Raw genomic sequence first — 17,657 nt, 5'->3', positions numbered from 1 at the left:
CTTAAAGTGTAAATTGGGTATAATAAGAGTGCCTTCCTGATAGGCCTATCTGTGGATTCAGTGAAATACTGGTGTTGAAGGCGTTAGCCTGGTGTCTGGGACAATCAGTGTCCCAGAAAGTATTTTATTGTCATTCAGTGTTGTCCCTGATATTTTTAAGAATTAATTTGTCTATATTTGACTACTGTCAGTATATTGAGATGATTGGAATTTATAGCATTTCTATAATATTTGACAGTTTTTGTGACCTTTACCTAATTAGCCCACAAGTTACAGAGTTTAGTTTTTATTGTAATTCTTAATATTCTGAGATAAAATTGTGATCTGATATTTTTATGGTAAACAGTACTACCTCATAAATGAAATGTTGGGGGTTTTTCCCTTGATGCCAGTGCTGGGAAGAAATTGGGGGATGGGGTTTCACTGGTAAATATAATTTAAATATGAAGCAGAATATCATTACTTTGGAGATTATACAATTATAAGCTCAGTGTAACGTGAATGTTTCCTTCCATTTCTCCCTCTTAGCCAAGTTCTAAGGCAGTAATAAAATGAAGGGAGAAGGAATATGATTATAGACCAGGTTCCCTATGTAGTTTTCATTTTATACAAGACTATAAATAATGCTGCATGGTTCTTTATAAATAAGTCTTTGTCAGAGTTGCTGACCCTGGAAAGGTGATTATTCAAATTGTAATAAGCCTTCTGTCCTATCCCTGAAGTTACCTCTTTTTCTGCCCTTTTCTTCTGGATGAAGATGACTCTTCTGTATTTACTCTGCTTTCATGTCTTTGCTCTGAAATAAGTTTCTATCACATTAGAGAAGTTTTCTTTGTTCATGGATTTGTCTTGACACAGGCAGATAGCCATTACCCCAGCTGCTTACCAGGCCTTTTTGATTGGAAACTCCATCTTCCCTATGTTTTATTAGTTCACAGACCATATATTAAAAGCTATTGGCAAGATGACACAAACAGATGGAGAGATATACTATATTCTTGGCTTGGAAGAATCAATACTGTGAAAATGGCTATACTACCCAAAGTAATCTACAAATTCAGTGCAATCTCTATCAAACTACCAATGACATTTTAGAACTAGAACAAAAACTTTTACAGTTTATCTGGAAACACAAAAGACCCCAGATAGCCAAAGCAGTCTTGAGAAAGAAAAATGGAAGAATCAACCTTCCTGACTTCAGACTATACTATAGAGCTAAAGTCATCAAGACAATGCAGTATGGTAGTAGCACAAAAACAGAAATATAGACCAATGGAACAAGAGAGAAAGCCCAGAGATAAACCCACACACCTAAAGGTTCCTTATCTTTGACAAAGGCAAGAATATACAATGGAGAAAAGACAGCCTCTTCAATAAGTGATGCTGGGAAAACTGGAAAGCTACATGCAAAAGAATGAAGCTAGAACACTTCCTAACACCATACACAAAAATAAACTCAATATGAATTAAAGACTTAAATGTAAGGTCAGAAACTTAGAGGAAAATATAGGCAGTACACTCTTCAATAAATATCACAACAAGATCCTCTATGACCCATCTCCTAGAGTAATGGAAATAAAAACAAAAATAATCAAATGGGACCTAATTAAACTTTAAAAGCTTTTGCACAGCAAAGGAAACAATAAACAAGATTAAAAGACAACCCTCATAATGGGAGAAAACAATTGAAAATGAAACGACTGACAAAGGTTTATTCTCCAAAATATATAAGCATCTCATTCAGCTCAATACCAGAAAAACAAACAACCCAATTTAAAAAGTGGGCAGAAGACCTAAATAGATATTTCTCCAAAGAAGGCATACAGATGGCTAATAAAACACATGAAAAGATGCTCAACATCACTCATTATTAGAAAAATGCAAATCAAAACTACAGTGAGGTATCATCTCACACTAGTCATAATGGCCATCATCAAAAAATCTATAAACAATAAATGCTGAAGAGAGTGTGGAGAAAAGGGAACCCTTTTGCACTGTTGGTGGGAATGCAAATTGATCCAGCCACTGTGAAGAACAGTGTGGAGATTCCTTAAAAAGCTAGGAATGGAACTACTGTATGATCCAGCAGTCCCACTACTGGGCATATACCCTGAGGAAACCATAATTGAAAAAGATACATATACCCCAGTGTTCATTGCAGCACTATTTACAATAGTGCTCGGAAGCAACCTGGATGTCTATGACAGAGGAATGGATAAAGAAGTTATGGTACATATACATAATGGAATATTACTCAGGCATAAAAAGGAATGCATCTGAGTCAGTTCTAATGAGGTGGATGAACGTAGATCCTATTATACTTAGTGAGGTAAGTCAGAAAGAGGCAGATACCGAAATGTTAACACACATATATATATATACGTATGGAATGGCTCAGCAGGTAAAGAATCCACCTGCAATGCAGGAGACATAAAAGACACGGATTCAATCCCTGGGTCAGGAAGATCCCCTGGAGAAGGAAATGATAACCCATTCCAATATTCTTGCCTGGAAAATCCCATGGACAGAGGAGCCTGAGAGGCTATAGTCCAGAGGGTCACAAAGAGTCAGACAAAGCTGAATATGCACATGTTATGGAATCTAGAAAGATGGTGCTGATGAACCTATCTGCAGGGCAGCACTGGAGACAAAGGCAGTAGACAGAGTTGTGGACACAGGGCAGGGAAGGAGAAGGTGAGAAGAACTCAGAGAGCAGCGTTGAAACATATACATTACCACTTTGTATAGATAAAATTAGCCAGTGGAAATTTGCTCTATGATGCTGAAGCTCAAATCCAGTGCTCTGTGACAACCTAGAGGCGTAGAATGGGGTGGGAAGGAGGTTCAAGAGGAAGGGGACACATGTGTATACCTATGGCTGTTTCATGTTGATGTATGGCAGAAGCCAACACAATATTGTAAAGCAATTACCCTACAATTAAATAATATTTTTAAAGTTACTGCCTGAGCAGTTGGTTAAATCTCATGGCAAGTATAAAAATACATATTACAGATTTATTCTGGAAAGCCTCTTAAATCTTTCCACCCTGTGTCCTGTTGAGTGTGAAGCATGCTAGATAGGCCAGAAAGACAAGAAACTACATTCCCATGTTGCTGAATATATTTTAAAAGTTACATATTTTATATTTGCCTCAACAATATGCAGTATTTATTAAAGGCACTCTATAATATTGTGGAATTTCTCTTTTTTAACTAAAGGAAACAAAATACATTTTTAAAGTCAGCTTTTCAAAATTCTAAACTAAAGGAGAAATACTAATATTCATTCAAAACTCAGAACAAAGGAAGTTTTCCCATGTGAACAATGAACAGCAAACGAAAACCCACTGGCTTTCATCTTTGTTTTCTTTTTCAAAGGCCAGCGTCTATTTTCCTCTTTGCTTGGTTTACCTAGTGTTCTATTTTCCTATATTTTGCTTATTCCTATTTTTCTTCCTATGTCAGTTTCTAAAACTCTTGAGTTTGGGACATTTCTATGTGCATTTTTCTATGCTTCCTTTAGTCACTGTTTCTCTGTCCCTCTTTGAGTTTTCTTACATTTTTTCCTCCTTGTTTTCTTGTTTTTTCAGTCTTTTCTGTTTCTCAGTCATCTGTCCTGTGCCATCCTGCTCTGCTGTTCATAAAGAATGCTAGTGACCTCATTTTCCAGGAATTCTTTTTAAACATACATACTTTGGTCTCTGGACTCATTTATGTTTTGTCTGTCTCTTCCTGTGAATTACTGTGATCTCTATATACTTCATATTGAAAAAAGATACTTTAAAAACTGTTACTTTTTAACCCTTTAACTTCTTAATCCCTATAGAAACTTTGAACATTTGTGAAAACGAGAGCCATAAGTTATTTTTAACTAGTGATGGCGCTAAATCCTAAAAATAAAAAGTTCGTAAGGTTTTGACTTTAATATTACACTTTGGAGTTAAAATGCAGAAATGAAATCATCTAATTAGTATTATCCAATTAATGTTTTTAAATTTATTCTAGAAATCATGTTGATTGTATGTACCCTTGATATGATATGATAATTGCACTTTACATCTTGGTCTTGGCCAACAAAGGTCCATCTAGTCAAAGCTATGATCTTTCCAGTAGTCATGCCATCTATGGGGTCGCACAGACTCGGACACGACTGAAGTGCCTTAGCAGCAGCAGCAACATGTATGGATGTGAGAGTTGGACTATAAAGAAAGCTGAGCACCGAAGAATTGATGCTTTTGAACTGTGGTGTTGGAGAAGACTCTTAAGAGTCCCTTGGACTGCAAGGAGCTCCAACCCGTCAATCCTAAAGGAAATCAGTCCTGAATATTCATTGGAAGGACTAATGCTGAAGCTGAAACTCCAATATTTTGGCCACCTGATGGGAAGAAATGGCTCACTGGAAAAGACCCTGATGCTGGGAAAGATTGAAGGCAGGAGGAGAAGGGGACAACAGAGGATGAGATGATTGGATGGCATCACTGACTTGATAGACATGAGTTTGAGCAAACTCCAGGAGTTGGTGATGGACAGGGAAGCCTGGTCTGCTGCAGTCCATGGGGTCACAAAGTCATGTCAGATTTCTTCACTGTAAAGTTAATCTTTTTTTTTTCCCTGCTTTCCATGTTGAATCCTTTGGAAGCAAATTCACTATATGCAGTCCACACCAAGGAGTGAAGAGTTTACTTCCCTACTCTTTTTATTAAAATTCTTGTTTTCTAACTTGTTATTTCAGACTGAGTGAACTGAACTGAACTGACTGAGAAGTCATAAGAAAATGTCAATGCTTAAACAAAAATGCCTGTTATATTTTTAAGTGTCAGAAATGAACTGAGACTCAAAGAAAAAGATTTGTGATATCTATGGTTGATAATTTCATTATTCCTTATATAACTAGTTTTAATTCATTTGATGCAAATCTAAAAGTTTGCAATTTTTATACTACTTGTACTTTCTTAAAGTTGTAATAAGTACCAAATGTTTGTTAGCATAGTTACCTAAATCCTCAACAAGTTATTTTAGTCTTTATTTTTTTATAGAAGCAGAAGTACCTGTAAAAGTATTGGACATAATGAGACAGATTTCTAGGCATGAACTGGAAATCAGGTTTCAGGTTGGTAAATAATCTTAATAGCTTTTCTTCAGTTGCTTATCTATAAAACGAAATGGAGGAAAACAAGTTACTTGCAGATCTAGAAAATCCAAAGCTATCTACCAGCAGTCCTAAGCAATCAGTATTATTACCAGGTATAAAATAAACACACAGAAATCAATTGTTTTTCTTAAATAACAAGTTAGAAAACAAAAATTTTAATAAAAAGAATAGGGAAGTATAACTTCACTCCTTGGTGTGGACTGCATATAGTGAACTTGCTTCCAAAGAACTCAACATGGAAAGCAGGAAAAAAAAAAAGATTAACTTTACAGTGGAGAAATTTGACAAGTACTACCTCAGCAGTGTGGTCATGGTCAACATCAGCCTTAAAGTCATGTTGATAGTAGGTACCCTTGATACGATGTAACGATAATTGCATTTCACATCTTGGTCTTTATCCCAGTAACTCAAAGCCCAGTCTTATCATGAGACAAATCAGACAAATTTCAGTGATGGGGCATCCTACAAAATATCCAATCAGTGTCCCTGGAAATTGTCAAAATTTAAGAAACTGGAAATCATAAAGCAGCTTTTCTGACTAAAATGCAATGAGATTAGAAATCGACTATATAAGGAAATAACTACAAAAGAAATGCAAACGTGGAAGCTAAGCAATATCCTATTAAACAACCAATGGATCATTGAAGAAATCAAAGAGGAAATCAAAAAATACCTGGAGACAAATGGAAATGAAAACATGATGATCCAAAACCTATGGGATACAGCAAAAGCAGTTCTAGAAGAGTGAAGTTTATAGCAACACAAGCTTACCTTAGGAACCAAAAAAAAAATCCCAAATAACCAGCCTAAACTTACACCTAAAGCAAGGAGAAAAAGAACAAATAAAACCCAAAGTTAGTAGAAGGAAATAAATCATAAAGATCAGAGCAGAAATAAATAGAAACTTAAAAAGAAAAAAATAAGAAGGATTTACAAAACTAAAAACCAGTTCTTTGAAAAAATAAAATTGATAAACCTTTAGCCAGACTCATCAAGAAAAAAAGGGAGAGGGACCATAATAACAAAACTAGAAATGAAAAAAATTATAACCGCCACCAAAGTAATACAAAGGACCATAAATGACTACTGCAACCAACTATATGCCAATACAATAGACAATCTAGAAGAAGTGGACAAATTCTTAGAAAAGTACAATTTCCCAAGATTAAACCAGGAAGAAATAAAAATATGAACAGACCAAATTACAAGTACTGAAATTGAATCTGTGGTTTTAAAACTCCCAATAAAAGTCCAGGACCAGATGGCTTCACAGGTGAATTCCATCAAACGTTTAAAGAAGAGTTAACACCTATCCTTCTGAAACTGTTACCTAATCTGGAAGAGTGAAAGGCCTACAAACATTCAGTTAACACTTGAGCAATGTGGAGGTTTAAGGCACCCACCCTTCATGCAGTTGAAAATCCACTTATAATTTATAGCTGGCCCTCCACATACCTAGTTCCTCTAAATAAGTGGCTCCACATCTGCACAATCAGCCAACCACAGATCAGATAGTGCTAAAGTATCTGCAAAAAATCTGCATATAAGTGGACTGTGCATTTCAAACCTGTACTGTTCAAGGGTCAACTGTAATTGCTAAAAAATTTGGAATTACCTTTTAATACTCAAGGAGAAAGGTGAATAAAGCCAGGTTTTTAGAGGTTACTGGCTATCCAGAAACATGTGTTTATTTAGCATTTATTGAGGGCATCCTTCTTGTCAAGCCTTGGTGACCCTGCTGGTACAAAAGTCAATAAAATAGAGTTATCTTCAGTCTAGTGAAGGAGGCTGAACTAAAAATAGGTTCGGAAGAAGACCTTAACCCTCCTGAAAATGAGCAGGAGAGGAATCATGGACTGGTTCCCAGAGGGATGATACCTCAGTTGAAGCAGGGAGAGAAGTATATCACCATACAGAGGTGGCAAGGAGGCAGGAGAGAGCAGGCTCTACAGAGAAACAGCAAGTAATTTGGGATGTCTGGAGCATAAGATGTGAAAATGACATAGTAGCTTAGAGAGAGGAACAAAAGCTGGGTCATAGAGGCTACATAAGAAATTTGGGTTTCATTGTTTAGACAGTGGAACAGGGCCGTTTTCATGGCTAAATCTGAATTTTTGAAAAATATACATGTAACAGAAAGACCTCCTGGATATCATCAGTCACAAGGCACTCCTTAGTAATTTGGATGGCCGAGAGGAGACTGCCAGACATCCACCCTACAGGGTCAGCCAGGGCCTGTGGCTCTGCAGACATCCACTCTCTCAGGGTCAGGCCAGGGCCCTTGGTCTGCTCCTCTTGGACCTCCAGCTGAATAGAGGTCCTCATTTTAGGAGGATTATGGAGAAATTGGGACTAATTTCAGAGAACAGTGAGAAAAGGCAATAAAGGCATAAAAATTTACAGTGAAAATTAACTGACCCCTTTGGAAAAAAAAAAAAAGCAAATGTTCACCTCACAGAGAATGCCTTTTCCCAAAGAGGCTCTCATATGGCTCAAGACATTTTGGGAACTTCTTTTCTAATTGCATTAAAGGCCAGCCTAGGAGCTACGCATATTATCATTCCTGTCTCTTTAGAGCTGCCTTTTCAAAATGTTGTATTCTGAAATAAGCACTACTCAATCTGATTTTTTTTATCCCGTTCACTACATTTAGCACTGAATTAACTTTTGATTTATTCCTAAAGTTAAATACATCTTCACAAGATGAACGTTTGTTACCTCTAAAGACATTCAGTCAAGCATCCTGTCAGCTACTTATCAGCTACAAGTTTCTTGACCACAAATCTCTCAGGTTGCCTGTTAAATGGGGTGAATAGCATATTTCCCACCTACCCCATATAGTTATTGTGAAGATAATACCAGACACATGAAAGCTCTTCATAGGCTGCTATGTAAGAGGATGCTCTTCTTCCTGTTGCCTCACACTCGGCAAACAGTTCCAAAATGTACATTTGTTCCGGTGCCAGTATGTTCATCTCCCCTAACAGGCTGTTCACTTCAGGAGAGCAGAGCCTGGGTCATGTTCGGCTTTATTTCCCTGGTGTCTGACACTAGGTCTCACACATAAAAAGGCTCCAGTGTTTGTTGAATGAATAATTCAGTGTAGCTCCATGCCTTTTCCTCAAACTATATTTAAGAAATGGATGATACACTTGAGATTATTCAGTTAAAATAGGCTCAGAAGTCACTTAAGATTCTTTAAGTATGTGAGTAGTTTGTCATTAGGAACCAGCTGTTCTTAATGTTCTCTGAAGGGACCAGAACAAATGGCTGATGAAATCAATCAATCTGAACATGTAAAGGTTCTTAAACTTAATGCTGTGGTCTTAACTTTGGCTGTATTTTTAAATCACCAGGAAAAAAAATGTTAGATTACTGAGGCTGAGGCCCCATCCTGGGATGATGAGGCCTGGCATTGATAGTTTTAAAAACTACCCAAGTGATTGTAATGTGCAACCTATGTTTGTTGCAGAACTCTGGGATTAGACTTTGAGGAACACTGTTTTAAAAGAACAAGACTACAAGAAGTTCTGTCTAGTTCTACATTAGGTACTGTACCATAGGAAATGGGAAAGAACATAAGACATGCTCCCACCACAGTCTGCAGGGAATAAAAACTAGCCATCACTGATCTGAGAGCAGTGGAAAAGCAGCCATCAGTGTGAGCCGATCTATGAGAGGTCATGAAAAGGTGGGCCTGTGTGGAGCCCCAGAGTTTCTGCAGAACCTGTTAGACATTTAGAAGTTTATCACAGAAATAAAAAACAGTCCCTGCCCATGAAAGGAGGTTAAGTGTTAGTTTAGCAAACCAGCCAGTTCCAGCCAGAGGGCCTGGCCAGTACAGAGGGTCTGAAGGCTTTGATTCCCAGCACAGAGAGCTTAGCTGTGAAAAAGACAAACTGTCTGAAATAACTGATGTTCAAACTCAAGTAAACAGGTAATTACAAAATGGTGAAAGTTGATGAAAGAAACAAAATGAAGTTGGTGAGATAGGAAGATCCCATTGTCAAAGGGTTTTAAGGGTCAGGCTAAGGTATTTCAGTGGAATCCAATAGCTGATAGTTTCTGGTCAAAGGATATGCTATAAAGAAAATGTATAAGAAAGATTAGGGCTTCCCTGGTGGCTCAACAGTAAAGAATCTGCCTACAATGCAGGAGACATGGGTTGGATCCCTAGATTGGGAAGATCCCCAGGAGAAGGAAATGGTTACCCACTCCTGTAGTCTTGCCTGGGAAATCCCATGGACAGAGAAGCCTGGCAGGCTGTAGTCCACGGGATCACAAAAAAGCTGGACATGACTTAGTGACTAAACAACAACAACATAAGAAAGATTATTTTAGAACCTATGGCGGTTAGAAAAAGGAGAAATAGTACAGACACCTACAACAGTCTCAGGGCAGGGTGGTAAGTTCCTTTGTTAGGAAGACTTGATAATGGGAAAGATGTTTACATTAAACATAACTTAAATGCATTTCAATCAGAAATGAGTTATGAATATTGGAATTCTGTGTTGTAATACTACTTACTGTATGTCTGAGAATAAGGACTTCTCTTGTTTTCCCAATAAATATGAACTGCTGTCACATCTTAATCTATTTCACAATTATATAAGAGGTTTTAAAAACAGATGTCAGTTTGGTCAGGGTCCAGGTCCCTTTTGAAGAATCACTTGCTTACTTCTGTTTATAATTCCACACAGTCTCATACAAAAAAGAAAAATAAGCTTACCTGTTTGCACCCCACTGGCCTATGAGCCTTTGGTCCCACCCGTGAGACCAAAGAAAGAACCAGAAACAGCGACAAAGTCATCCAAGATGTAGTGCAGAGGGAATCTCCCAAGTCAGAAGCAGAAGGTCCTGGAGTGACACCCCACCCCACAGGCAGATGGCAGGCAGGAGGAAGCAGAGGTCTTAGCTACCCAAGGGGAGAAGGAGGTTACCATTTACAGGGGGAACTGATGTCAGACTGGCTGACCAGTTACCAGGAGAACCAGAAGAGGAGCAAGTCTCTGCCAGCCCCTCAGGTTAACAGTCGCCAAAGGGCCAAGACGCGCCCCTTTGATAGCCTCGCTTGGTGGGTGGTTCTGCTCTCAGCACTAGAAGAGTCACTTCCTGGGACAGGGGGTCACACATGTCGTGGTTACTGCTGGCACTCTGGGGTTGAGCGGGAAGATGGGTCATGTGGTAAAGCGGGGACTGGTTGAGGCAGGGACTGTACAGAGAGCAAGAGAACTGCCATCTTGAAGGGCCTGACCACACACCTGTCAGACGCAGCCTCCGTGGACATGGAAAGCCTCCACATTTCTGTAACCACTAAAGTCAATGTTCTTCCTTGAGAATCTGATCTTATGTAAAATTTTCAATTAATGAGAACTAAATATTTGTCTTTGCCTTCAGCTGAACAAGCTCTAAAATTTTCATATGTAAATGACGTGTGTAATTCCAAAAACTTCACTGCTCTTGTTGACCCAATTCTATAAGCAGCCACAGAGTGGATAGTATTGAGTTATTAGTACATACAGGGTTATAAACTACCAGACCTTATGTACTTGAATTAAGTCTGTATGATAAGTCTGCGTGTGTATTCTCGTAGGAGACTGTAAAATGTGGGCATGCTTTCAATTCATGCAGTCTGTGATTTATGAAGGCACACAGGTCAGGAGTTTATTATGCTGAAAATCATAACTGTTTTGTTTTGCTTTTTAAAATGAAGTGACCATAGCATGTTGAAAGATAAATGGGTGAAGCATTTTGATTATGTTTTTATTTCAATTAAAGATTAAGTATTATTGCTGAGTAACCAGCCATGCTAAGTAGTATGATATTAAAGCTGAAGTAGTTTGTAAGCTGATAGCCCCTTCTTTCCTCTGGGTTTAGGTTTGTTATTAATCAAAATGTTGGACTTGTTTAGTGCAGTGGTGTATGAAACAAACAGTTGAAAATGACAGCTACTTTAATTTACAGCTTTCTCTTTTTTCAGATTTGTAGGAAAATCTGTTTCTTTTTGTGGACTTTTGTGCTATTATTCACATGTCTAGACTTTATTTCTTAACACCAAAGCCAACTAAATCCAGTAGTTGTAAGATTCTCTCATGACCTAGAAAGGAGGGTGCCTTTTAATGGGTTTATTTGACAAATTCTGATAAAGTCATTTTTGAAACATGGACAAGCCCCTACTAGAAGTGGATATTACAAAAAAAAAAACTCATCTATCTTTTGGGGCAGAGAAAGGACTACTTTTTAAAACAGAAGAATGTGTATATGGAAAGATATTAAGTTAACTAGGATATTGGGGTTTGTATTTTTATATTAATATAGGAGTAGTGAACAAAATTGTTTTAAAGGGAATATAATTCCAGCTATTTTCTGGTTTGGGCTTAGCCTCAACACAAGTCATACGGAAAGCTGCTGCGCTCTTACCAAAATACAGTGTTAGGCTCTGGGTTCCCCGTGACGTGTGACAAGGACCTTTAACAGGGCCGTCTGGCCACACTTCTAAACTTAGTCCTCGTCAGTGGCAATACACTTACAGTTTCTGAAGAGCACACTCTGTAGGGAATGCTGCATAGATTGTAAGGAGTATCAAAGAAAAAGAAAAAGACTACCTCTCAGCATCTGGGGGGAAAAAGCGTAGTAAGTAAGAAGGAGCTTGCTTTTAGGCACAGTCTCTGAGCAAAGCAGGTTGCAAACCTTATGCAGAGTTTCAGGGTTGGGGGTCATCTCAGAGTTGATCACAGCCTCCGAAACACGACTGTTAAGGAGAGGCTGCTGGTGACTGGCTGGCGGGCTTTCCTGGTGACTGGCTGGCGGGCTTTCCGAAGCACGTTCACTGGTGTGGTTCTGCCACTGACTGGCCAACTTTTAAAAGCAGGAGGCTGTCACTGATTCTTTGGCTTTCAGAGGTACATTTACTGAAATGAGTTACCACTGATCATTTTGGCCTCCGCAGGCCATCATTAATTGATTAAATCCTGTTTGATCGATTCGGTCTGGTTCTAATGGTCGCTTGCTACCATGGCTAGAGAGTAATTGCCTTTTGCTAGGAGTTGAGGACTATTTTATTCTCAGATGCTAATACTTAAAGAGTGTGGAACATTGAAAGCATAAGAAAATCATACTCGGAGGATTCCATCTAATAAGCAATAATCCTATAATGCACTTTCTAAATAAGGCTGTTTCCAAGGTTAAAGCCATGAAAGTATAAAAAGTCAGCAGTTCTCATGTGTGATACTGTTATGAAATCTAATGCAAATAATATATTAATAATAAAGTACAGAAATGCAACTGTGCTTTACTTCAGTTAGTAAATTAGACTCTAGGTCATCCATATAGTAATGTCACTTGTACTCATTGCATTCTAAGAAGCGTTTCTGGGAAAGAAGAGGGTGGGAATGGTGGTAATATATAGCCTGTCAACTCATGACAGTCAGTCCTACTGAATTTTTTGCAATTGTGGTATCACTAATACTGTACCATTTCATTTCACTCACAAAATCTTTTTAGAATTCTTCAAAAATCTAAGTATATCCATGGGAATTCTTAACACAAGTAAACTTCACCCAGCATTTGTGGTACTGCAGGAAGAAAGGGGGTGGGAATTTCTGCTAGTACCTATTGCCCAATTTCTGCTTATAGAGGGAAAAATAAATCACTGTAATATTTGGATTTCATCTGAAAGTTACAGCTGACATGTGGGGAGTGTTAATCCTTTAGGCAATTTAGCCATATCTGCTATGATAAAGAAAAGTGCTGGGTATGCCTGTTTTAAAAATTGCTTAAATATCTAGTGAGAAAAAGAAGCCTTATTAGTTTTACTTATATATCAAAAAACTGAACTTTTTTCTTTCTAAATTTATTCAGCTGCCCTAGAATCTAGTTTTGGGACTTCCCTATTTATTCCCAACACATCCTAATGGGGGCAGAGCCAATCACTTACACATTTCTGTGCCACTAAGCATAGCCAGCTTATGACCACTTAGGATTCAAGCACATGTTGATACCTTAAGACCAGTAAGCATTTGATAAAGTAGGGAAGTAGGGTGGTTAGATTTGTTGTAATCAACAGTAAGAGGAGGAAATTAATTCATGGATCTGTGCCCAAAGCTCAGTTTCTTTTTGTACAAATTTTTTTTTAAAACTCAGCAACTCCCCCAGAAAAGGGAGTCATAACACCATTTAAACAGGAATTTTCTGAACACATTCCCTACTTGACCCATTTAACTACTGCAAACAAAACAAATCAGATAGGACTGGTTTACTGTCAGGGTTTTGCTTTGCAACCTGGCTCACTCTGGCTCAGTGAGTGTGCTCTTTAAAGGAAGCTGACAGAATGTTCTCTGAGTTTAGTTGAAGGAAGACTTCTGGGTAGAACTCTCTTAACCTCCCATTAGAGAAGGAACCTCAAGTGAAGTCTGAAGCACAGAGACTCACTACTAGAAATACAAACCAACAAAACAAACTCCAGACATGTTTTTCAAATTTAAGTGTTTTCTGAGAAGTTGGTTTCCATGTGGTTTAAGCACCAGTAAACAATAAACCCATCTTGATGTTTTGTAGCCTTTTGGTTCATTATGCCAAGACAAGTGTAGTGTAGAACTTCTTTCAATTCTTATGCCAAAATCAGTGAACCATCTCTCTCCCACTTTAGGATGTCGCATGTACTTCAGTTTGAGGATAAAAGCAGAAAAGTGAAAGATGCAAGCATGCAAGACTCAGACACATTTGAAATCTATGATCCTCGGAATCCAGTGAATAAAAGGAGAAGGGAAGAAAGCAAAAAGCTGATGAGAGAGAAAAAAGAAAGAAGATAAAATGAGAGTAATGATAACCAGAACTCACTGGAAATGGGCCCACAATAAATGGCCTTATAACAGCCATTGTTCCCAACAACATCACTTAAGGGTGTGAAAAGAAGTATTTTTGAACCTGTTGTCTGGTTTTGAAAAGCAGTTATCTTCTTATGTAAATTGTGGAATGATGTAAGCAAATGCTTTTGGCTACTGGTATATGTTTTTTTCTTTTTTCTAATTGACCTTTTATATTGCTAAATCTGAAATAAAATCACTTTCCTTCCAGTTTTCATATTAACCATTTGCAGACTGTGCAAGCCTGTTTGTATCTTTTTACCCTAAAATCTGTGAAGCCTTTGTTTTCAAGATTTTTCATAAAAGTTTTACAGGAAGAATATTTAAGGGAAAACTCCTTGGCATTCTGCTGTCTTTGAAATATAATTTTTAAATTATGTAATACAAAGATTGATAGGTTTGTTTTGCATATAAATATCTAAAACTAGCCAAGTCAGTAAGACTTAATAGCCTTAAATCTTTCTTCAGGAACGCCTAAGTGAATGTTGATACCTGCATCTAGGTCAGTACCTAGGCTTAATGAATGCAGTCAAGACACTACCACACCAAGTAATATCAGCCAAGCTTACTGCACACCATGGCCTGACACCATCTACCTGCCCTTCTCAGCACAGCAATAGCAGGAGCATGTACAGAGGTCCCATCCGGGCCACAGAACTCATTCAGAATTTAGCCTTTTATGACAATCAGTCATGCTGACTATTTACTGTATATTATCTATACTATTTTAGTCAATGTCTTCTAGAATCTGAATGCCAAAATTATTACCACAGGTTAACTCTCAGTTACCTAATAAAACCTTACCAGCTGCATATTTTCAGATAGTGTCTCATCAATTCTCTCTTTTGAAGTGGAACCCAGTAGGCTTTCTTTATGAAGCTACCAGGTGGCGGTAGCGATAAAGAATGTGCCTGCCAACGCAGGAGATGTAAAGAGATGTGGGTTCAATCCCTGGGTCAGGAAGATCCCTTGGAGGAGGGCATGGCAACCCACTCCAGTATCCTTGCCTGGTTTTCCATGGACAGAGAGCCTGGCAGGCTACAGTCGGTGGGGTTGCACAGAGCTGGACGTGACTGAAGCGACCTGGCACGCACATGCCGGCTTTCTTTACAGCAGTTGCTCTCACAGCACAGTCCCAGACACTGCAACTGTCGCGGCAGCAGCCTCCCTTACGGCCATGTTAGAAAAGCGAATTCTTGCCATACTACCCACCACCACAACCCCCATCTAGACTGAGTCTCAAACTTTGATCATAGAGAGCTTGTTAAACAACCTGCCGGCTTCACCGCTGGTGATCCAGTCTTTGAGACCAGCAGTATCTAGTGAAGTTTAAAATGTTCATATCCAGTGATCCAAAATTTCAAATCCTAGGTCTGCCTACTAAAGAAATTCTCACACACTGCTCAAGGGAACTGTACTAAATATACATTTAAGTATCAACCAAAGACTAGATAAACAAGTTATTGTATATCCATGCTGTGGAATACTTTGTAAGTGGTAAAGATCAATAAACCAGACCTCTGTATATTAGTTTCTCTTAAAAATAATGAGGAAAAGGAAACCTCCCATATAAAAATTTAAAATGTGCAACTCACGATTATATATTGTTTATGGATGTACACATGTAGCAAAAGTATAAAAACAAAAAATAGTGTTTACCTCTGAGGAGGCAAAAGGAATACACAGGGAGCTTCACTTATGTTTGTAATGTTTGATTTCTTAAGATAGATGTTGGGTAGTCAATCCTCGCTATATTTTCCTCTATAAATTTTGGTATGCTTGGAATATTTCATAATTTATTCTTTATGATCATATCTAGAACCTGGGGTGAGAAGACAGAAGGACAATCCCTTTCTTTCTTGCTTCAGAAGCAGGAGAAAGTTTCAAAGAGGAGAGGGATATGATAAAAGTTCTCTGAGAAATAGATGTGAAGTCACCAAAAAATAAGCCAGTGTTTGGAAATGTGCCCTGTCTTTCCCTCATCACTGTAATAGCAGTTGTATTACAAAGGTACACAAAGCAAAAGGCTCTTTTCTCAACTCACAAAGTCTCTGTTGGTTATTGTTGAAAAGTATTACCACTAGATCTGTTTGTATTGAAGTACCCCATAGATTTGCTCTATCATTCCTCCAAGACTGTGTCCACCTAAAATAGTGTGGTTTTGTCTCCAAAACAGACGGAACCACAGGTCTCTAGGGCACAACCAGAAGACTAGTATTTATAGGCTGAAAAAGATAACTGAATGACAACATTAAAATAGGTGGGCTGAGTGCTCCTTATGTTGCTTTAACTGCAAGGAGCAGAAAGATCTGAAATTCTACAGAGACTAGAATCTAATCAGAATTTTACCATGATAATAAAACTGACTTTGAATTTAACCAAATAATAGCAATAGCAATTTTAAAAAGCTTAAGAACATGGTTAAAGTGTTATATATGATATTAAATGTGCTTATAGTAAAATCTTTGGAAATGTCACAGGAACATATTTGGGCCATGTGAATTGCAAAAAAAGAATAAAATGAACTCAAAGAAAAAAGAGAAAATATGTAAGAAAATCAGCCTTTATAGTTCATTCTAGTTTTACATTTATTTGAGCTTATTTTTCCCTATGTGCATCCTCTAGGGATGTGTTATCCTGAAACAGTGAAGTCTGGTAGCCTTCTTGTTCACTGTCTCTGGTGATGCTGGACATTGTGGAGAGCAGAGAGAAAAGCAACTCCCAGTAATTTTTTTTTTCCTTACTTTCCTGACAAGCCATTTCTTTCACATTGGTTGAAGCTGATGGCAAGGTGAAAGTTAAAATTCACTCTGGACCTCCCCTTTCTCAATAGGTAATTGGAGAAGTGCAGATCTCTAGAATTCTTAATGGTATAATATCAAAATGCACCTTATCACATGCCCACAGCTCTCTGTACGCTCTGAGGCCACGCAGTCAATAACACATCTGCTGCATCTAAAAACAGGGACACCACAGAACAAGGTCATTAAAAAAGTGTGAGGAGATAAGTGGTTTGCTGCTGTTGTTTTTAGAACAAGTTCAATAAACTATGGTGTCCTTATCAAACTGTCACTACCAAGTCTCTTGATAGGATCTGACGTGTGAGGTACATAAACCTGTGCTGTTGTATCACTGTGGCCTGAGTGAAAAGGTTAGATAAATGCAGAATATTGCCCCAACATGCTGTTTAATCTTGGTGATAACAAGAAAGAAAATGGATGTGTGAAGTGAGTTACCATTGAGGGTTGTATCAGTATAAGCAATTTGTATGTACGGGGTGTAGAGAAGTTAAGAGGGGTCACATTCTTTAACACCGTCATTCACAAAAAAAAAGGGAGGTCTGGTGTCTCTATGGCTTTGACTCCTTTCCAATGACTACAGTTTATCCTGGGATGCCACTTCTGCTTCCTAGAAACCAGGAGGGTTTCCTGTCCCATATATATTTTATCTCCATTCTTTTAGCTTTTAATAAAGGCGAAATAGGAGCCATATTTTAGAGAAATCCTTTCTAATAAGGATTCAATGAAATCCGAATTCCTAGAGAAATAAAACAATCTTAACAAGATGAGTATTAGAAGTCCCCACAAGAAGTATGCTTGTGGAAAGAATACTCATTATTCCCCAAAATCTTCCTTGCAAAG

General features: G+C 38.0%; 1 protein-coding gene across 3 annotated transcripts in view; it reads left to right on the top strand.

The window, feature by feature from the left end:
* The window catches only part of CWC27 (CWC27 spliceosome associated cyclophilin), a 245,543-nt gene that overhangs the window by 214,426 nt on the left and 13,460 nt on the right, over positions 1-17,657 (top strand). Inside the window, exon 14 of one of the 3 annotated variants that reach the window (XM_043887740.1) lies at positions 13,800-14,239. The exons of the other annotated variants lie outside the window; for them this stretch is intronic. Coding sequence (XP_043743675.1) covers positions 13,800-13,962 — 163 coding nt within the window. The 3' untranslated portion in view covers positions 13,963-14,239. Of the gene's footprint in view, positions 1-13,799; positions 14,240-17,657 lie in introns of those variants that run through there. 3 annotated transcript variants of the gene reach the window in all.

The sequence above is a fragment of the Cervus elaphus genome, chromosome 25 (genome assembly GCF_910594005.1).
Source record: "Cervus elaphus chromosome 25, mCerEla1.1, whole genome shotgun sequence".
In the NCBI taxonomy this organism is placed as follows: Eukaryota; Metazoa; Chordata; class Mammalia; order Artiodactyla; family Cervidae; genus Cervus; species Cervus elaphus.
The sequence above is the reverse complement of the archived record's forward strand: the minus strand, read 5'-3'. Positions and strand labels throughout refer to the sequence as shown.